Here is a 19,117-nt window from a genome sequence, read left to right as displayed (position 1 = left end):
AAAGTGCATGCAATCTAGTACCAAGCAACAGTTCATGAACCACTCATCTCTGCTACTTAAAGGTTGTAAAGTTGTTATCATTATGGTGTCCCACTAATTACATACTATTTATTTTTGCAAAGCTATACTGTTAAATTTTCTTGAAAGCACAAAAAATTGTTTTGCATTATGGTGTATATAACTTTGGCTGGCAAATCTAACCATGTAAATAATAATCAAAGGGTATCGGATGAATAGTTAACCCGTTTACCTCAATTCCACATCAAAGAACTGGCTGGAGATTTATGCATTCATGTCTAAATGTTATGAGATGCCTAAAATTTTGGCTCTGAACTACATTATATTACTTGGTCCAAAGTATTATTAACGGCTACAAAAACCAAACCAACCTGCTAGGGGATGTAGTACACTATTGAGTGAAATAGTTAACTCTTCTTGTTAAAGTCAGAGTCCTTGACACACAAATCTGTGAACTAACACTACTTGATTATTTAGGATATACGGCACTGAAACAGGCCATACCGGTATTTATGCTCCACTCGAGCCTCCTTCTGTCTTTCCTCATACAACTCTATCAGCATAATCCTGTATTCCCTTCTCCCTCATATGCTTATCTAACCGCCCCTTAATGCAGCTATACTATTCACTTCAACCACTGTCTGGGTAAAGAAATTTCTTCTGAATTCCCTATTTGATTTCTTGGTGACTATCTTATAATGATGGCCTCTAGTTTTGCTCTTCCCCACAAGTGGAAACACTCTCTGTATCTACTCTATCAAAACCTTTCATGATTTTAAGAAAAAAGAACAGAAAAACTTGCATTTATATAGTGCCTTTCATGACCACCGGACGTCTCAAAGCACTTTACAGCCAGTGAAGTACTTTTGAAGTGTAGTCACTGTTGTAATGTGGGAAACGCAGCAGCCAATTTGCACACAGCAAGCTCCCACAAACAGCAATGTGATTATGACCGGATAATCTGTTTTTGTTATGTTGATTGAGGGATAAATATTGGCCAGGACACTGGGGATAAACTCCCCTGCTCTTCTTCGAAATAGTGCCATGGGATCTTTTACGTCCACCTGAGAGAGCAGATGGGGCCTCGGTTTAACGTCTCATCCAAGAGATAGCACCTCCAACAGTGCAGCACTCCCTCAGTACTGCACTGGAATATCAGCCTAGATTTATGTGCTCGTGATTTATGAACCCACAACCTTCTGACTCGGAGGCAAGTGTGCTACCCACTGAGCCACAGCTGACACTCTATTAGGTCACCTTTAGCCTTCTCTTTTCAAGAGAAAAAAGACCCAGCCTGTTCATCCTTTCCTGATAGGTATACCCTCATATTTCTGGTATCATTCTTGTAAATCTTCTCTGCACCCTCTTCAGTGCCTCGATATCCTTTTTATAATATGGTGACCAGAATTGTACGCCGTACTCCAAGTGTGGTCTAACTAAGGTTCGATACAAGTTTAGCATAACTTCACTACTTTTCAATTCTATCCCTCTAGAAATAAACCCTAATGCTTGGTTTGCTTTTTTATGGCCTTGTTTACCTGTGTCGATACTTTTCGTGATTTGTGTATTTGTGCTCTGAGATCCCTTTGCTCCTCTACCCCATTTAGATTCTTATTTTCCAAGTAATAGTGACCTCCCTATTTTTCTTACCAAAATGTGATCCCTCACATTTATCTGTGTCGAATTTCATTTGCCAATTATGTGCCCATTCTGCAAGTTTATTAATGTCATCTTGTAATTTGTTGCAGTCCTCCTCAGTATTGATTATCCGCCCCCCTCCAAATTTGGTGTCATCCGCAAATTTAGAAATTGTGTTTTTGATTCCAAAGTCTAAATCGTTAATATAAATTGTAAACAACAATGGTCCCAGCACTGATCCTTGTGGAACACCCCTTCCCCACCTTCTGTCACTCTAAACAGCGACCCTTTACCCCTACTCTCTGCTTTCTGTCTTGAAGCTAGCTAGCTATCCATTCTGCTACTTGTCCCCTGACTCCACATTCCCTGACCTTATTCATTAGTCTATTATCGAAGGGCTTTTGAAAATCTAGATAAATTACATCATCTGCATTACCCTTGTTACTCTCTGTTACCTCTTCAAAAAATTCAATTAGGTTGGTCAAGCAAGACTTTCCCTTTTGAAATCCATGCTGACTATTTATTGTTATATTTTTGGTTTCTCGATGTTCTTCTATTTTCTCCTTTATTAGAGATTCCATTATTTTTCCTATCACCGATGTTAAGCTGGTCTATAGTTCCCTGGACATGTTCTATCCCCCTTCTTAAATATAGGTATTACGTTAGCTATCCGCCAGTCGTCAGGCACTACACCTTTTTCTAACGAATTACTAAATATGTGTAGTAATGCCTCTGCTATCTCTTCCCTAGATTCTTTTAAAATGCGCGGATGTAATCTGTCCAGGCCAGGGGTTTTATCCTCTTTGAGTTTCATTAGTTTATTTAATATATCTCCTCGTTTTATTTTAAATGCAGTTATCTCATTACTAATCTCATCGCCACCTGTTCTATCTCCCTGGTGACGATCATAAGAGCATAAGAAATAGCAGCAGGAGTAGGCCATTTGGCCCTTCGAGCCTGCTCTGCCTATCAATAAGATCATGACTGATCATCTACCTCATCTCCACTTTCCTGCACTATCCCCATATTCCTTGATTCCCTTAATATTCAAAAATCTATCGATCTCTGTCTTGAATATACTCAGCGACTGAGCCTCCACAGCCCTCTGGGGTAGAGAATTCCAAGATTCACCACCCTCCAAATGAAGAAATTTCTCCTCATCTCAGTCCTAAATGGCTGACCCCTTATTCTGAGACTGTAACCCCTGGTTCTAGACTCCCCAGCCAGGGGAAACATCCTCCCTGCATCTATCCTGTCAAGCCCTGAAATAATTTTGTATGTTTCAATGAGATCACCTCTCATTCTTCTAAACTCTAGAGAATATAGGCCTAGTCTACTCAATCTCTCCTCATCGGACAATCCCCCCATCGTTACATCCCTCTATGGCAAGTATATCCTTCCTTAGGTAAGGAGACCAAAACTGTACACAATACTCCAGGTGTGCTCTCACCAATGCCCTATATAATTACAGTAAGACGTCTTTACTCTTATACTCGAACCCTCTTGTAATAAAGGCCAACATACCATTTGCTTTCCTAATTGCTTGCTGTACCTGCATGTTAACTTTCAGTGATTCGTGTACAAGGACACCCAGGTCCCTCTGAACACCAACGTTTCCCAATCTCTCACCATTTAAAAAATACTCTGCTTTTCTATTTTTCCTACCAAAGTGGATAACTTCACATTTCTCCACATTATATTCCATTTGCCGCTCACTTAGCCTGTCTATATCCCCTTGAAGCCTCTTCACAACTTACATCCTCACCCAGCTTTGTATTGTCAGCAAACGTAGATATATTACATTTGGTCCCCTCATCCAAATCATTGATGTAGATTGTGAATACCTGAGGCCCCAGCACTGATCCTTGCGGTACCCCACTAGTTACAGCCTGCCAACCCAAAAATGACCTGTTTATTCCTACTCTCTGTTTTCTGTCTGTTAACCAATCCTCAATCCATGTTAGTATATTACCCACAATGCCATGAGCTCTAATTTTGTTTAATAACCTCTTGTGTGGCACCTTATCGAATGCCTTCTGAAAATCCAAATACACCACATCCACTGGTTCCCCCTTATCTATTCTGCTAGTTATAAACTCAAATAATTCTAACAGATTTGTCAAACATGATTTCCCTTTCATAAATCCATGTTGACTCTGCCCAATCCTATTATTTTCTAAATGCCCTGTTACCATGTCCTTGATAATAGATTCTAGCATTTTCCCTACTGTAGTGTATGTACCTTTAAGAGCCCCTGTGTACTGTAATACCGGTAGTGACCACTTGGGTATATAAGCCTGTATAGTGTCTTGTATCTTTTAGTTCACCTCCAGACTTTGTTCAGTAAACACCTGTTAAACCAACTCCTGCATTCCGTGTCTCCATTAACACACGGATACAACACCTACTACTGATGTCGGGCTAACTGGTCTGCAGTTCCCTGTTTTCTCTCTCCCTCCTTTCTTAAATAGTGGGGATGAATTTGCTACCTTCCAATCTGCGGGACAGTTCTAGAATCTATGGAATTTTGGAAAATGACAACCAATGCATCCATTATCTCTATAGCCACGTCTTTCAAAACCCTAGGATATAGGCCATCTGGTCCAGGGGATTTATCGGCTTTCAGTCCCATTAATTTCTCCAGTACTATTTTTTTACTGATACTGTGGCGGAGCCACCAAGAGACACTGGGCAATCAGTAATCATTCCTTTAACTACCATGTAGTGCAGCTGTGGACTGCACCTTTAAACTGTATGTAGTTTCTTGCATTTTCGCGTGATGACGTCATGACGCCGATCACGTGACCCCCCAGTTGGCGCGGAGAGCGTGATGACGTCAGCTTCCAGTATTTAGTAGCAGTCTTAGAGAGGCTGTGAGGCTGCACAGACCTGTTTACATCTGCTCCTGTAGTTTTACCAGTTAAGTTGTTTGTTTATTAAACTTGGTTATTTTGTTTCACTGCGTCGAACTTCATTATTCGGATAGGAACTTCCGTTCCTACATTGGTGACCCCGATCTCGTCGGACAACTTTCGTCGAGATACTTATAATGAACACGAACGCCGTTGCCCTTAAATTGCCGCAGTTCTGGGAACAGCAACCAGCAGCATGGTTTTTCCAGGCAGAAGCCCAGTTTGCACTCCGGGACATTACAGCGGATTCGACCTGTTATTATTACGTGGTTTCCGCTCTCGACAGCGCCACAGCCTCGCGGGTCGTCAGCCTCCTGGGCAATCCACCGGCAGAGGGCAAGTATGAAGCTCTAAAAACTCGTTTACTACAGGTGTTTGGTTTAAATAAGTCGGAGCGTGCACGCAGGCTTATTGCTATGCCCGGTCTCGGGGACTCAAAACCATCGGAATTGATGAGCCAAATGCTTACGCTTTTGGGTTCGGAGCCCCAATGTCTTTTGTTTTGAGAAGTCTTCCTCTGCCAGCTACCTGAGCCAGTTCAGGCAGCCTTGGCCAGTTCTACGATTACGGACTGTGCCGAGCTTGCTGCAGAGGCAGACAAGATTTTTACGGTCACACAGCAGAGTTGTGCAGCCACGAGGCGCCTTTCCCCTATGCGAGCAAAGTCCAGCCTTCCTCCAGCAGGCTGGTGTGTGTACCACGCCCATTTTGGCGCCGAGGCTCGACGCTGCTGTCCTCCCTGCAGTTTCACTGAAAAAAAATCTCCAGCAGGCTCGCAAACTTCGATGAGGATGACAGGGTCTGACAAACACACCCAGTTCACCATGGCAGTTAGTTCAGCGGGAAAACTCCTCTACATTACTGATTCCAGGACAGGGCGACGATTCTTGTGTGACACTGGTTCTCAGTGCAGTATATTGCCAGTTTCAAAGCTAGATCTACAATCCTGCGGTCACGGCCCTTCCCTAGAGGCAGCCAATGGTGCGGCCATTCGCACGTTCGGTAAACGGACAGTTAATTTAACTCTTGGAGGTCAACGTTTTGTGTGGGAGTTTATAACGGCTAAAGTATCACAGGCCATCCTGGGGGCTGATTTTTTCTGTGCCTATGGTTTTTTGGTTGACGTCCAACATTGTCGACTCATTAATGCGTCTACTTTCCACGCGGTGCCTTGCCACCGCAGCACCGCTGTCTCCTGGTCGGTTGCCTGTGCGGTTCCATCGCAGGAAGGGTTTAGGCGCCTACTCGGCGAGTTCCCGGGGCTCACCAGGCCTACATTCTCGGCAGCAGTCGCGAGGCACGATGTGGTGCATCACATCACCACAACGGGATCGCCTGTTTACGCTCGGGCACGAAGATTGGAACCCGGAAAGCTGGCAGCCGCAAAGGCAGTTTCAGACCATGGAGCGCCTTGGGATTGTCCGACGCTCCGATAGTCTTTGGTCCTCCCCACTACACATTGTACCTAAACCAGCTGGCGGATGGAGGCCTTGCGGGGATTACAGACGCCTTAACGAAGCCACTATGCCGGATAGGTATCCAATACCGCATATACAAGATTTTTCGGCTCATTTGGCTGGCAACTCAATATTTTCCAAAGTAGATCTCGTCCGTGGATATCACCAAGTTCCTGTGCACCCTCAAGACGTCCCCAAAACGGCGGTCATCACACCGTTTGGCCTTTTTGAGTTCCTCCGCATGCCGTTTGGATTGAAAAATGCGGCTCAGGCCTTTCAGCGACTCATGGACTCTGTGTTACGGGACCTTCCCTTCATTTTCATTTACTTGGATGACATTCTCATCGCTAGTAAGGATAAGGAGAAGCACATGGCTCATTTACGTACACTCTTTGCCTGTCTCAGCCAACATGGCCTCATCATAAACCTAGCCAAATGCCAGTTTGGGTTAACCAGCATTGACTTTCTGGGGCATAGGATCACCTCGGAAGGCGCCGTCCCACTGGCCACCAAGGTAGAGGCAGTTACGGCATTCCCGCGGCCTCACACACTCAAATCTCTTCAGGAGTTCCTGGGGATGGTAAATTTTTATCATCGTTTTGTCCCCAAGGCAGCCCAATTGATGCAGCCGCTGTACGAAGCACTCAAAGGGAAGTCGGGTAAAGATGTTATCATTTGGACACCACAGATGGACCAGGCGTTCCTGGACACCAAGGCGGCATTGGCAGACGCAACGATGCTTGCACACCCACTCCCGGGCGCGACCATCGCCCTTACTACCGATGCCTCCGATTACGCCATCGGGGCAGTTCAGGAACAATGGGTTGACGGGACTTGGCAGCCATTGGCCTTTTTTAGCCGCCAACTGCGCAAGAATGAGCGAAAATATAGCACTTTTGACAGGGAGTTGCTGGCCCTGTTTTTGGCCATCCAGCATTTCCGTTTTCTCCTAGAAGGGCGCCCATTCACTGTATTCGTGAACCATAAGCCGCTCACTTTCACAATAGCCAAAACGGCGGAGCCGTGGTCAGCCCGGCAACAGCGCCACCTTACATTTATATCTGAATTTACGACGGATTTACGACATGTGTCCGGCAAAGATAATCTCCTGGCTGATTGCCTTTCGCGTGCCCCAGTCCAGGCAATTCACCTGGGAATCGATTTCGTCGGGTTGGCGGAAGAACAACTGGCAGATCCCGAAGTTCAGGCGTATCGGACCATGCCTTCTAGCTTGCAGGTAGCCGATGTTATGTTCCAATCAGCAGGAACCACGCTCTTGTGCGACACATCCACGGGAGTGCCCCGGCCCATTGTGCCAGTCGAATGGCGTAAGAAGATTTTTCAGGTTATACATGGCTTATCACACCCGGGGATGCGAGCTTCGCAACGACTTATGTCGCGCAAATTTGTTTGGAAGGGAATGCATTCAGACGTTCGGGACTGGACAAACAATTGCGTGGACTGTCAAAAATCAAAGGTCCATCGTCATGTTAAGGCTCCAGTGGCCTTCTTCCCGGTGCCTGAACGCCGGTTCGATCACGTACACATGGACTTAGTGGGTCCCCTCCCCACTTCGTGGGGTTTCATGCATCTCCTGACAATAGTGGACCGCACTACCAGGTGGTCAGAGGCGATTCCCTTGGTCGCTACTACTACAGCGGACGTATCCAGGGCGTTTATTTTGTCATGGGTGGCCCAGTTTGGGGTGCCATCTGACATCTCCTCTGACCGAGGTCCACAATTCACGTCAGAGTTGTGGAACGCAGTTGCACAGGGCTTGGGTACCAAGCTGCACCGTACCACCGCTTACCATCCGCAAGCGAACGGTCTATGTGAGAGGTTTCATCGGTCTCTAAAGGCATCCCTCCGTGCCAGCTTGCGTGGTCCCAACTGGGTGGACAGACTCCCTTGGGTGATGCTAGGCCTCCGTACAGCCCCTAAGGATGACCTCCAGGCTTCATCGGCTGAGTTAGTCTACGGTCAAGCACTTCGAGCACCGGGGACTTCCTCCCTCCACATACAGAACCGTGGTCGCCTGCTCAGCAGCTCCTTCAGCATCACGAGGTGGCAAAGAATTTCCTGCCTATTCCAACCTCGCATCACAGCCTACAGAGGCCTCATGTTCCGGCAGAACTTATGAGTTCCGATTACGTTTTTATTCGGCAGGATGCTCATAGAGATACACTCAGACCACCTTATGCTGGACCGTTTCGTGTCATCTCAGCGGGAGAGAAATTTTTCACAGTCGAAGTGGGAGGTAAGTCCGATACCATCTCTATCGACCGACTTAAACCAGCCCATCTGGATCGGAGTGAACCAGTTGTTGCTGCCCAGCCACCTCGCTGTGGACGACCACCGTTGGCTGCTAGACCAGTTATGCAACAGCCTACCATTGAACTGCCTGCTTCTGCCTCATCCTTGCCTACACCTTCTGCTACTGTTTCCTCCACCCCAGATGCACCGCTTCAGACACAGCCAAGCACCGGCTCGTCTCCCAACGTTCCACCGTCCGAAGTTCGTAGTCGTTCGGGCAGAATCATTAAACCTCCTGTTCGTTTGACGCTGTCTGTTAAAGAGAATTCTGGGGGGGCGCCTGTGGTGGAGCCACCAAGAGACACTGGGCAATCAGTAATCATTCCTTTAACTACCATGTAGTGCAGCTGTGGACTGCACCTTTAAACTGTATGTAGTTTCTTGCATTTTCGCGTGATGACGTCATGACGCCGATCACGTGACCCCCAGTTGGCGCGGAGAGCGTGATGATGTCATGACGTCAGCTTCCAGTATTTAGTAGCAGTCTTAGAGAGGCTGTGAGGCTGCACAGACCTGTTTACATCTGCTCCTGTAGTTTTACCAGTTAAGTTGTTTGTTTATTAAACTTGGTTATTTTGTTTCACTGCGTCGAACTTCATTATTCGGATACGAACTTCCGTTCCTACAATACTAATATTTTTCAGTTCCTCATTCTCGCTAGATCCTTGGTTGTCCACTATTTCTGGCAAGTTTTTTGCGTCTTCTTCCGTGAAGATAGACACAAAGGATTTGTTTAATTTCTCTGCTATTTCCTTATTCCCCATTATAATTTCTCCTGTCTCAGCCTGTAAGGGACCCACCTTTACTTTCCCAGTTTGGCATAAAAATAAAACAAAACAGGTGACTCAACCGTGGCTAACAAGGGAAATTAGGGATAGCATAAGATCCAAGGAGAGGACATATAAATTGGCCAGAAAAAGCAGTAAACCTGAGGATTGGGAGCAGTTTAGGATTCAACAAAGGAGGACAAAGGGATTAATTAAGAAAGGGAAAATAGAATATGAGAGTAAGCTTGCAGGGAACATAAAAACTGACTGTAAAAGCTTTTAGAGATATGTGAAGAGAAAAAGATTGGTGAAGTCAAGCGTAGGTCCCTTGCAGTCAGAATCAGGGGAATTTATAATGGGGAACAAAGAAATGGCAGACCAATTAAATACATATTTTGGTTCTGTCTTCACAAAGGAGGATACAAATAACCTCCCAGAGATGTCGGGGAACGTAGGGTCTGATGAAAGGGAGGAACTGAAAGAAATCAGTATTTGTAGGGAAATGGTGTTCGGGAAATTGATGGGATTGAAGGCCGATAAATCCACAGGGCACTTAAGGAAGTGGCCCTAGAAATAGTAGATGCATTGCTGATCATCTTCCAACAGTCGATGGAATTTGCAACAGTACCCATGGATTGGAGGGTAGCTAATGTTACCCCACTATTCAAAAAAGGTGGTAGAGAGAAAACGGGGAATTATAGATCGGTAAACCTGACATCGGTAGTGGGGAAAATGCTAGAGTCCATTATAAAAGATGTAATAGCAGAGCACTTGGAAAACAGTGACAGGATCGGACAAAGTCAACATGGATTTACAAAAGGTAGATCGTGCTTGACTAATCTACTGGAATTTTTTGAGGATGTAACTGGTAAAATAGATAAGGGAGAACCAGTGGATGTGGTGTATTTGGATTTTCAAAAGGCTTTCGATAAGGTCCCGCATAAGAGATTAGCGTGTAAAATTAAGACACGTGGGATTGGGGGCAAGGTATTGACTTGGATAGAGAACTGGTTGGCAGACAGAAAGCAAAGAGTTGGAATAAACGGGTCTTATTCCGAGTGGCAGGCAGTGACTAGTGGGGTACCGCAGGGATCGGTCCTTGGACCCCAGCTATTCACAATCTCTATTAATGATCTGGACAAGGGAACTAGATGTAATATCTCCAAGTTTGCAGACGACACAAAGCTGGGTGGGCGTGTGTGCTGTGAGGAGGATGCCGAGAAACTCCAGTATGAGTAAGACAGGTTGGGTGATTGGGCAGATGCATGGCGGATGCAATATAACGTGGATAAATGCGAGGTTATCCACTTTGGTGTCAAAAACAGGAAGGCAGATTATTATCTAAATGGCAATAGATTGGGAGAAGGGGAAGTGCAACGAGACCTGGGTGTCCTTGTGCACCAGTCGCTGAAAGTAAGCATGCAGGTGCAGCAGGCGGTTAAGAAGGCAAATGGTATGTTGGCCTTCGTAGCGAGAGGGTTCGAGTACAGGAACAAGGATGTCTTGCTGCAGTTGTACAGGGCCTTGGTGAGACCACACCTTCAGTATTGTGTGCAGTTTTGGTCACCTTATCTGAGGAAGGATGTTCTTGCCATGGAAGGAGTTCAGCGAAGATTCACCAGGCTGATACCTGGAATGGCAGGAATGACGTATGAGGAGAGATTGGGTCGATTGGGCTTGTACTCGCTGGAGTTTAGAAGAATGAGAGGAGAGCTCATCGAAACTTATAAAATTCGAACAGGACTAGACAGACTAGATGCTGGAAGGATGTTCCCGATGGTCGGGGAGTCCCGAACCAGTGGTCACAGTCTAAGGATAAGGGGTAAGCCATTTAGGACAGAGATGAGGAGGAATTTCTTCACCCAGAGAGTGGTGAACCAGTGGAATTCTCTGCCAAAGAAGGCAGTAGAGGCCAATTCATTAAATATATTCAAGAAGGAGTTGGATATATTTCTTAAGGCTAAAGGGATCAAGGGATATGCAGAGAAGGCAGGAACAGGGTACTGAATTTGGATGATCAGCCATGATCTCATTGAATGGCGGAGCAGGCTCAAGGGGCTGAATGGCCTACTCCTGCTCCTATCTTCTATGTTGTGAATACTTCGCGCATTCAGATATAGTGCCTTTAGCTTTGACTTATTTCTATTTACTGAAGCAAAGTAATTATTTAATATCTCTGCCATCTCTCTATCACTGACTGTGGTATTATCCTGTGCATCCCTTAGTGGCCCTATTCCCATCCCGACCTTTTTTTATTTACGTGCCTGTAAAATATTTTGCTATTTTGTTTTATGTTCCTTGATAATTTAATTTCATAGTTCCTCTTTGCTTTACTAATTGATTTTTTGACTTCTTTTCTAATCTCTCTGTATTCTCTCTTAACATGCCTGAGAGCAAAATACCATCATGAGATTACGTTTTGAGAATTAATAAGAACGTGGATGTATATTGCTAATCGACAGAGTCTGAAACATCATTTGTACAACTGTGTACCATCGTATCTCAGCAGTAGCTGGGCTCTGGTTTATATAGCACAACAATTATGCTAAGTATCCCAGATCCACTCAGGCCAGTAAAGTTACTTTACAGTTGGATTCGTTGTAAAGCTGGCAGTTTAACAAGGATATTCTTTGGTGATGATAACACAGGTACACAACCTTAGCCTTCTGGTGATCATTGTGGTCGAGTTGGGTGGTTCTGCCTTCCACTGGAACACTTGGATTCACCTCTAGAACATCTGGGGAGTTAATTATTGTTTGTAGTCATAGTATTCTTCCCTCTTTGATCGTTAACTTCTTGTGCTGGTGTATCTAACCTTGTTCGTATGCTATTTTGCTGTTTTGTTATATAGTCATTTTCTATCTCTCTGTTCTCTCAGATTTGAACTGTTACATACCAGTGTGAGGCTAATTTTCTCTCCTTCATGTACTCAGAATTTATGAATTTATAACTGATTTTTGTTGAAGATGCAGAAATATTTGATAACTATGATTAGTCAGCAACTCTGTTATCGTATCTTGCAATTTCCAGGATGGTAGAAAGCCTTTTTTATCTAGCAATTCCTATGTTCGTAAATACACCAGAATAAGACAGTTTTACCAATTTAAAATAAGTCTAATATATGTCAACTTTGAATAAAACCTTGTGGATTATAAGTAAAGCTACAGTAGATCACATCCAGTTCAACTAACTATAAATTAAAGCAGTGTATATTAGAATGCATGCATTTATTATTGAAATGGTTTGAATTTAAACATTAATGTTTTAACGTGCAGTAACTAGGTGAGATGGATCATATTGGAACACCAGAGTGCTGTACCATGGAGTGATAGAAGAGGTTCACTTCTGTGTTGAATAGATATATGTGAAATTCCCAGCCTCATCCATACTAGTCATAGGAGGTGCTTCCCCACCAGGGAAGAGGGAGATGGAAGAAGGTAGCACCCAATCTATTGCCATTCACCTCCATTTCCTGGTTTCAGAGTAGTATTGATGGAGGCTGGGGCAAGCCACTGATTGCAGATTTCATGAGGTGTATGGAGAAGAAAGGTCTTGCCCTCAACAACAATAAAATTACAGTGACTAGAGTATCTTTTTTGTGGTTATTACTGTCAGCATCTGTTACGGTAGAAGTTGATAAGTAGTGGCTTCACATCTTATTGTAACTGTGTTTTAGCTGTAAAGCTATATTATATTTGTTAAAGTTTTCAAAATACATGTTCTACTTTAATCACCTGTTGTTGATGTTTTAAAGTCACAACTACATGAGTAAAAAGTATTCATGACTGTTTTCTTTTATTGATAAAGATCTTCAGAAAAATGAAGACACAAACATTTCAGGAGAAAATAAAGACATAGAAAGTTCAGGAGAAAATGAAGACACAGAAAGTTCAGAAGAAAATGAAGACACAGAAAGTTCAGGAGAAAATGAAGACACAAAAGGTTCAGGAGAAAATGAAGACAAAAAAGGTTCAGGAGAAAATGAAGACACAAAAGGTTCAGGAGAAAATGAAGACACAAAAGGTTCAGGAGAAAATAAAGATACAAAAGGTTCAGGAGAAACTAAAAACTTCATAAAAGAAAAAAAATCAAATGGTTTACTCAATAGAACTAAAAATGTAAGTAGACTTGATACACTCCTTTCTCTTTCTATTATATTTTTTCATTTTTGCGGTTTAGTGCTAGAGAGCAAAATAAATTTCCTTTTAGTCACTGTTAAATGCATTTATTTACAATATACACAACTGATAAGATAACATTTTTATAGGAACAACATAGCCACAGAAAACTCTTTGATTTCTCAGATTAATTCTCTGATCTCATGAGAACCAGTATTGGCCCAGAATTTGCAGTTGTAATGACGGCAACACTGTCAGCGTTCGCCGTCATTACTCTGTAAAACTGAGAGCAACTTCTGGAGTCTGCACATGCGCATTTAAATGCCGAAATCCTGAAGTTGCTGTCAGTGATGCCCTGCTCCTCCACAGGGTGCGCTGTTGTAGTCCTAGCAGATGGAAATCTTGGAAAGCACTTGAATTGATGTGAACTTCAGCTTTTTACGCACTATTCACTCTGTAAAAATCCTTTAAAAAAGTTAGGCCTTGTTGAATGAAGTGTAACTGATTTTTTAATGGTGTTCTAAGTCATAATTACTGCTGAACAACCTTTCTGGCCCTGCAAAATTAAATATTTGTGGAATGTCAAATTTATCCATTATGATAAAATTCCTAGATTTTAAAAAAAATGTTAAAGTTTCTTTGATATTTCAGCTTCTACCTTAATCCCATGTGTATGTCCCAATCTTTATTTCGCTCTGTAAAATTATAAAAAAGTGATGGATAATCAGTGCTTTTTACTTCCTGGTTTGCTGTCTGTGAGAATTCTAAGGTGTGATTGGCTGCTTAACCTGCTTGGTGACATCACTGTTGGCGGACGCTGGAGATCCCCTATAAGTGACACCAGAATGAAATTAACATCGGGAAAGGTGAATTCCACCCCACAGAGATTGCCTGATCTATGTAGACAGCTTTCTTCAAGATCAGCAGCGAGCGCCGTCACTTCGATGACCACAATATCCAGGCCAATGAACTTTGTGTACAAGATAGTCACTATCCAGGCCAATGAACTTAGTGTACAAGATAGTCACCATATAAAAATACTAAAAATGAGCTGACAAATGGAAAAAGCATGAGATGGGGGTTATTGAATAGCGACTTTCTGCAAAGATCTGTTCTGTATCCCGATATAGCAGTGTACACTATGCACAAATGATATTGAGCAATATACAAATTAAGCTGGTTCTTAATTTAATAGGTTACAGAACACCACTGAAGATGTAACTTTTGTCCACAATAAAAAAAAACAGCTGGGATAGTGTGGGTAAAGGATTTATACTGGAAAGGTCATGGTGAACTTTAGACTTTTCTGCTGAAGAGAACTGACCTGATAACTCTAGGATCAGCATGAGGTTATCTTCACTTAGTTTATCATACAAAAAATGGAATATTCTTGAATTGTTTTCAGTGGTAATTCCAACAAGTCTGGGTAGTAACACCTATACTTGGAGAGTAGCTAGAGAACATGTACTGCATCTGTGTGAAATATCTACTCATGATTACCTCACAGCTCATGAGTCATAATTAATAGGCTTTGATATTAACTATGATGTTATCTCCCCTCCCCCATTTCATCACCATTGTATTTGAAAATACTGAAACTAAAAATTAAAATGTTTTGATTACTTTTTCTCAATTTTCTACCTTTACTGCTCCTCTTCTAAATGTGGCAACTCTTGCTGGTGTATGGTTCCATGGACACCAGCAGCCCTCCTGTGCCTCTTCACCAGTGGCCATTCTTCATGTGTGACTGTCAGCTGTCAAAGTTGAGTTCAGTCCAGTCCTGACTCAATGTCCACACAAATTATGAGCCGGGTTAATGGATAGCAATCAGCAACAGAAACCTTAGCACGTTTCTCCCCCCACTCCTCTATAGATTAGGGATGCTGAGTCAAACGGAACCGATACCTGCTAATTAGGCACAGATTAAATTATGCAGCATATTTCTGGTGTCAGCTATCAAAGATAAGCCTGATCAATTCTAACACAATACAGCATCTGCACATATGTGCTTCTAATGGGGATGGCTGGATAGCTGAAATACTGGTCAGTTTTATAATGATTCCTGGGACCTTCAACATCTGTATCTTAGTGCCGCCACACATTTATTGAGAAAATGCTCTAAGATTTATCTCAACCCATTTCAGATATCAACCCCACCTACCTGCCCTATTAACATGCCCTTCAATTCCTACCTCTCTAGAAATGCATCTAATTGTCTCTTGGATCTATTCATTTAGTGTATACATGAATAGGCTTCCCTACTAACTTGTGCTTTCAATCCTTGCTCCCATACGAGTTATTTTTCATGTATCCACACTTTTTCACTCAAAGGGTGGTAGAACTGTGGAACTCTATCCCACAAAAAGCAGCAGATGCTAGCTCAATTAATAATTTTAAATCTGCGATTGATAAATTTTTGCTAGCCAAGGGTATTAAGGGATATGGAGCCTGGGTGGGTGGAGTTGGGATAAAGATCAACCATGATCTTATTGAAGGGCTGAATGGCCGCCTACTGTTCCTATATTCCTATGTATTGTATCTGATGGATATTATCCTTCTGAATTTGGTTGCAATGTCCTCATTATTTACCCAGCCTCCTATTTTTGTATCATCTGCAAACTTTGTTGCTTACAATAGCTTTATTTATGTAGAGTGCACTGAAATAGGATGGGTCCCATGGCCAGTCCATGGGGCACCCTGCTTATAACCTCTTACCAGCCTAAAAAGCTCCAATTTATGGCTACCCTCTCTTTCTGGTTTTTAGCCAATTATCTAGCCAGTGCCATCATTTTAGTTTTCCTTACCTTGGTTTTTACAACAACAACTTGCATTTTATATAGCGCCTTTAACGTAGTAAAACATCCCAAGGCGCTTCACAGCAGCGTTGTCAAACAACATTTGACACCGAGCCACTTAAGGGGATATTGAGGTAGATTTTAAGGAGCATCTTAAAGGAGAAAAGAGAGGTAGGGAGGTGGAGTGGTTTAGGGAGGGAATTCCAGTGCTTAGGGCCTCGGCAGCTGAAGGCACGGCTGCCAATGGTGGTGCGATTAAAATCGGAGCTGCGCAAGAGGCCATAATTGGAGGAGCGCAGATATCTCGGAGGGTTGTAGGGCTGGAGGAGGTTACAGAGATGGGGAGGGCGAGGCCATGGAGAGATTTGAAAACAAGGATGAAAATTTTAAAATCGAAGCGTTGCTTAACTGGGAGCCAATGTAGGTCAGCGAGCACAGGGGTGATAGATGAACGGGACTTGGTGCGAGTTAGGATACGGGCAGCAGAGTTTTGGATGAGCTTAAGTTTATAGAGGGTGGAAGATGGCAGGCCGGCCAGGAGAGCATTGGAATAGTTAAGTCTAGAGGTAACAAAGGCATGGAAACAGGCAAATAAGTATGTTACTCTGATTAATCAATACCACCAACAAAACCTGTGGTTAATTTTTTTCCTAGATATAAGAAAATATTCATATTGACTGAAAACAAGTGTATATTTTATTTGATATATCTATTCTTTAAAAAATTGTATTACCCTGGCGCCTCAATATAAATGATGATTCCCGGTGTAATTGCAGATGGCACTGTTTAAAGGAAATTCCACCAAAGGGTCTGGAGCAAAGGTAGTGCACAAGAAAACAAAATCGGAGGGATCAACCATAGAAAAATCAACTGGAGATGAAACAAATGTTCCGAAGCTGATCAATTCTTCAGAGGATATTGGAGACACCATTTCATCTAATCAAAATAAAAAAGATTCAGTACAGAGTGATTTAAAAAACAAATCTAAATCAATTACTTGTGTGTTGGTGTAAAGAACCAACAGGGGCAGGGAGAGGTAGCAGGTTCCTTCTAAGCAATTCAGAAGAACACATTGCACTTTAATTATACGGCGTCCCAGCGTCCCAAAATGTAGCTTCTTTCTACTTATGTACAATCAAATAGTTATGTGCCTATGTAGGCATCAGTGTTATTAGAATCACTGTCTATGGAGACCTGTAATGAAACTTTTGACGCTAAGCAAATTGGTTTTATTCTTGCAGGGTTTCATTTACAGAAATGGCGTAATGTTTCAATAAATGATTTGATCAGGATAATGTAAATGGGTATATTTTTGTATAAACAAGATATGGTGTGAATGTTTCAGAACTGTGGTTTTAATGGTGCTTTTCTATCTTTGTCACTTGCTATAAAATTTACATTATTTATTCTGCAATGTTTTTCCAATGTAAATAATTCATAATTTTATGGAGGATGTAAATACAGTTTGTAAAATGTTTGAAAATATTGTCCTTAGTATAATTTCTTAACTGTACTTCAAAAATTTTAGGTTAATGTCAGGTTTACACTTTTTGAATGGAAAACCATTCAAATCAATTTGAGTCATACATAAACTGGGATTCTCCATAATTCTCATTTTTCAGTGCAACTGAAAGTAAGTAATATGAAATTTAATGTGACATTTCAGCAAAAATTGAATTACAGGAAACTTTCTGGTATCCGGCACTGACGGAACTGAGCTGGTGCCGTACCATCAAAACTGCCGTAGAAACCAGCGCTAATGTTAAAACATACGGAACTTTTGAGCTCCGTGTGAATCAACAAACCCTGTTGCTTAGCAACAGCTTCAAAACAGTCGGCCACAGCTTAAAAGCATCTCTGTAGCTAAGCAACAGCTTCAGCTAGACCGTGCAGAGCCTGACTGGGGAAAAAAAAAGCAACGAGAAGTAAAAAAACTTATAGGAAACAGCTCCTGAATTTTGCAGGTAGATAGAGCTTTCCGGACATTTAACCTCCACGAAAGTTTCCTGTAAGTGGCTCAGAACTGTCTTTTCACAGTGAAACAAACCCATCCTAAATCTGCTGATTTATAGCTGGTTTAAATTTACGGTAAGCTGTAAATATGATATTTTTAAGTGCCTTTAGGAACAACAACTGTCCTGGAATTTTAAACATAAATCTTGAATAAAATGTGAAAATCTCAGAGTTTTGTCTTTTACAATGCACTTCAGCTGCTTTCATCTTGTTTTGCAGCAGCTGTTCCAGTTGTAACTGTAATTCTCTTCTGGTTCTCAGTGACCAGGAATAATTGTGTAAACCCCATCAACAGCTTTCAGTATATAAAAGAAAACACTTGCATTGTACCACATGCTTTAATGTAGTAGCTCTAATTTGTTTTGCCATGATTTTTATATCTCAGCATTTGACTAGTTTGTTTACAACTACATGGACTTCAGTACGGCTTTTGACAAAGTCCCGCATGGTCAAGAAGGTAAGAGCCCATGGGATCCAGGGCAATTTGGCACATTGGATCCAAAATTGGCTTAGTGGCAGGAGGCAGAGGGTGATGGTCAAAGGTTGTTTTTGTGACTGAATGCCTGTGTCCAGTGGTGTACCACAGGGATCGGTGCTGGGTCCCTTGCTGTTTGTAGTGTACATTAATGATTTAGATATGAATGTAGGAGGTATGATCAGTAAGTTCGCAGATGACACGAAAATTGGTGGAGTGGTAAATAGCGAGGAGGGAAGCCTCAGGCTACAGGACGAGACAGACAGGTTGGGCAGATGGGCAGAACAGTGGCAAATGGAATTTAACCCTGAAAAGTGTGAGGTGATGCATTTTGGGAGGACTAACAAGGCAAGGGAATACATAATGAATGGCAGGACCCTAGGAAGGACAGAGGATCAGAGGGACCTTGGTGTGCATGTACATAGATCCCTGAAGGCAGCAGGACAGGTAGATAAGGTGGTTAAAAAGGCATATGGGATACTTGCCTTCATTAGCTGAGGCATAGAATATAAGAGCAGGGAGGTTATGATGGAGCTATACAAAACGCTGGTTAGGCCACAGCTGGAATACTGTGTGCAGTTCTGGTCGCCACACTGTAGGAAGGATGTGAT

General features: G+C 42.7%; 1 protein-coding gene across 2 annotated transcripts in view; it reads left to right on the top strand.

Annotated features, from left to right (window-relative positions):
- Positions 1-18,360, top strand: part of LOC147107539 (X-linked retinitis pigmentosa GTPase regulator-like) — a 166,958-nt gene extending 148,598 nt beyond the window's left edge. For both annotated transcript variants that reach the window (XM_086006626.1, XM_086006627.1), the window contains exons 16-17: positions 12,913-13,223; positions 16,795-18,360. In XM_086006626.1, coding sequence (XP_085862752.1) covers positions 12,913-13,223; positions 16,795-17,031 — 548 coding nt within the window. In that variant the 3' untranslated portion in view covers positions 17,032-18,360. The remainder of the gene's footprint in view (positions 1-12,912; positions 13,224-16,794) is intronic.
- The last annotated feature ends 757 nt before the right edge of the window (positions 18,361-19,117 follow it).

This window comes from Somniosus microcephalus, chromosome 14 (genome assembly GCF_052327205.1).
Source record: "Somniosus microcephalus isolate GS21.2 chromosome 14, FLI_Smic_1.0, whole genome shotgun sequence".
NCBI lineage: Eukaryota > Metazoa > Chordata > Chondrichthyes > Squaliformes > Somniosidae > Somniosus > Somniosus microcephalus.
This window is presented reverse-complemented; position numbering and strand designations above follow the sequence as displayed.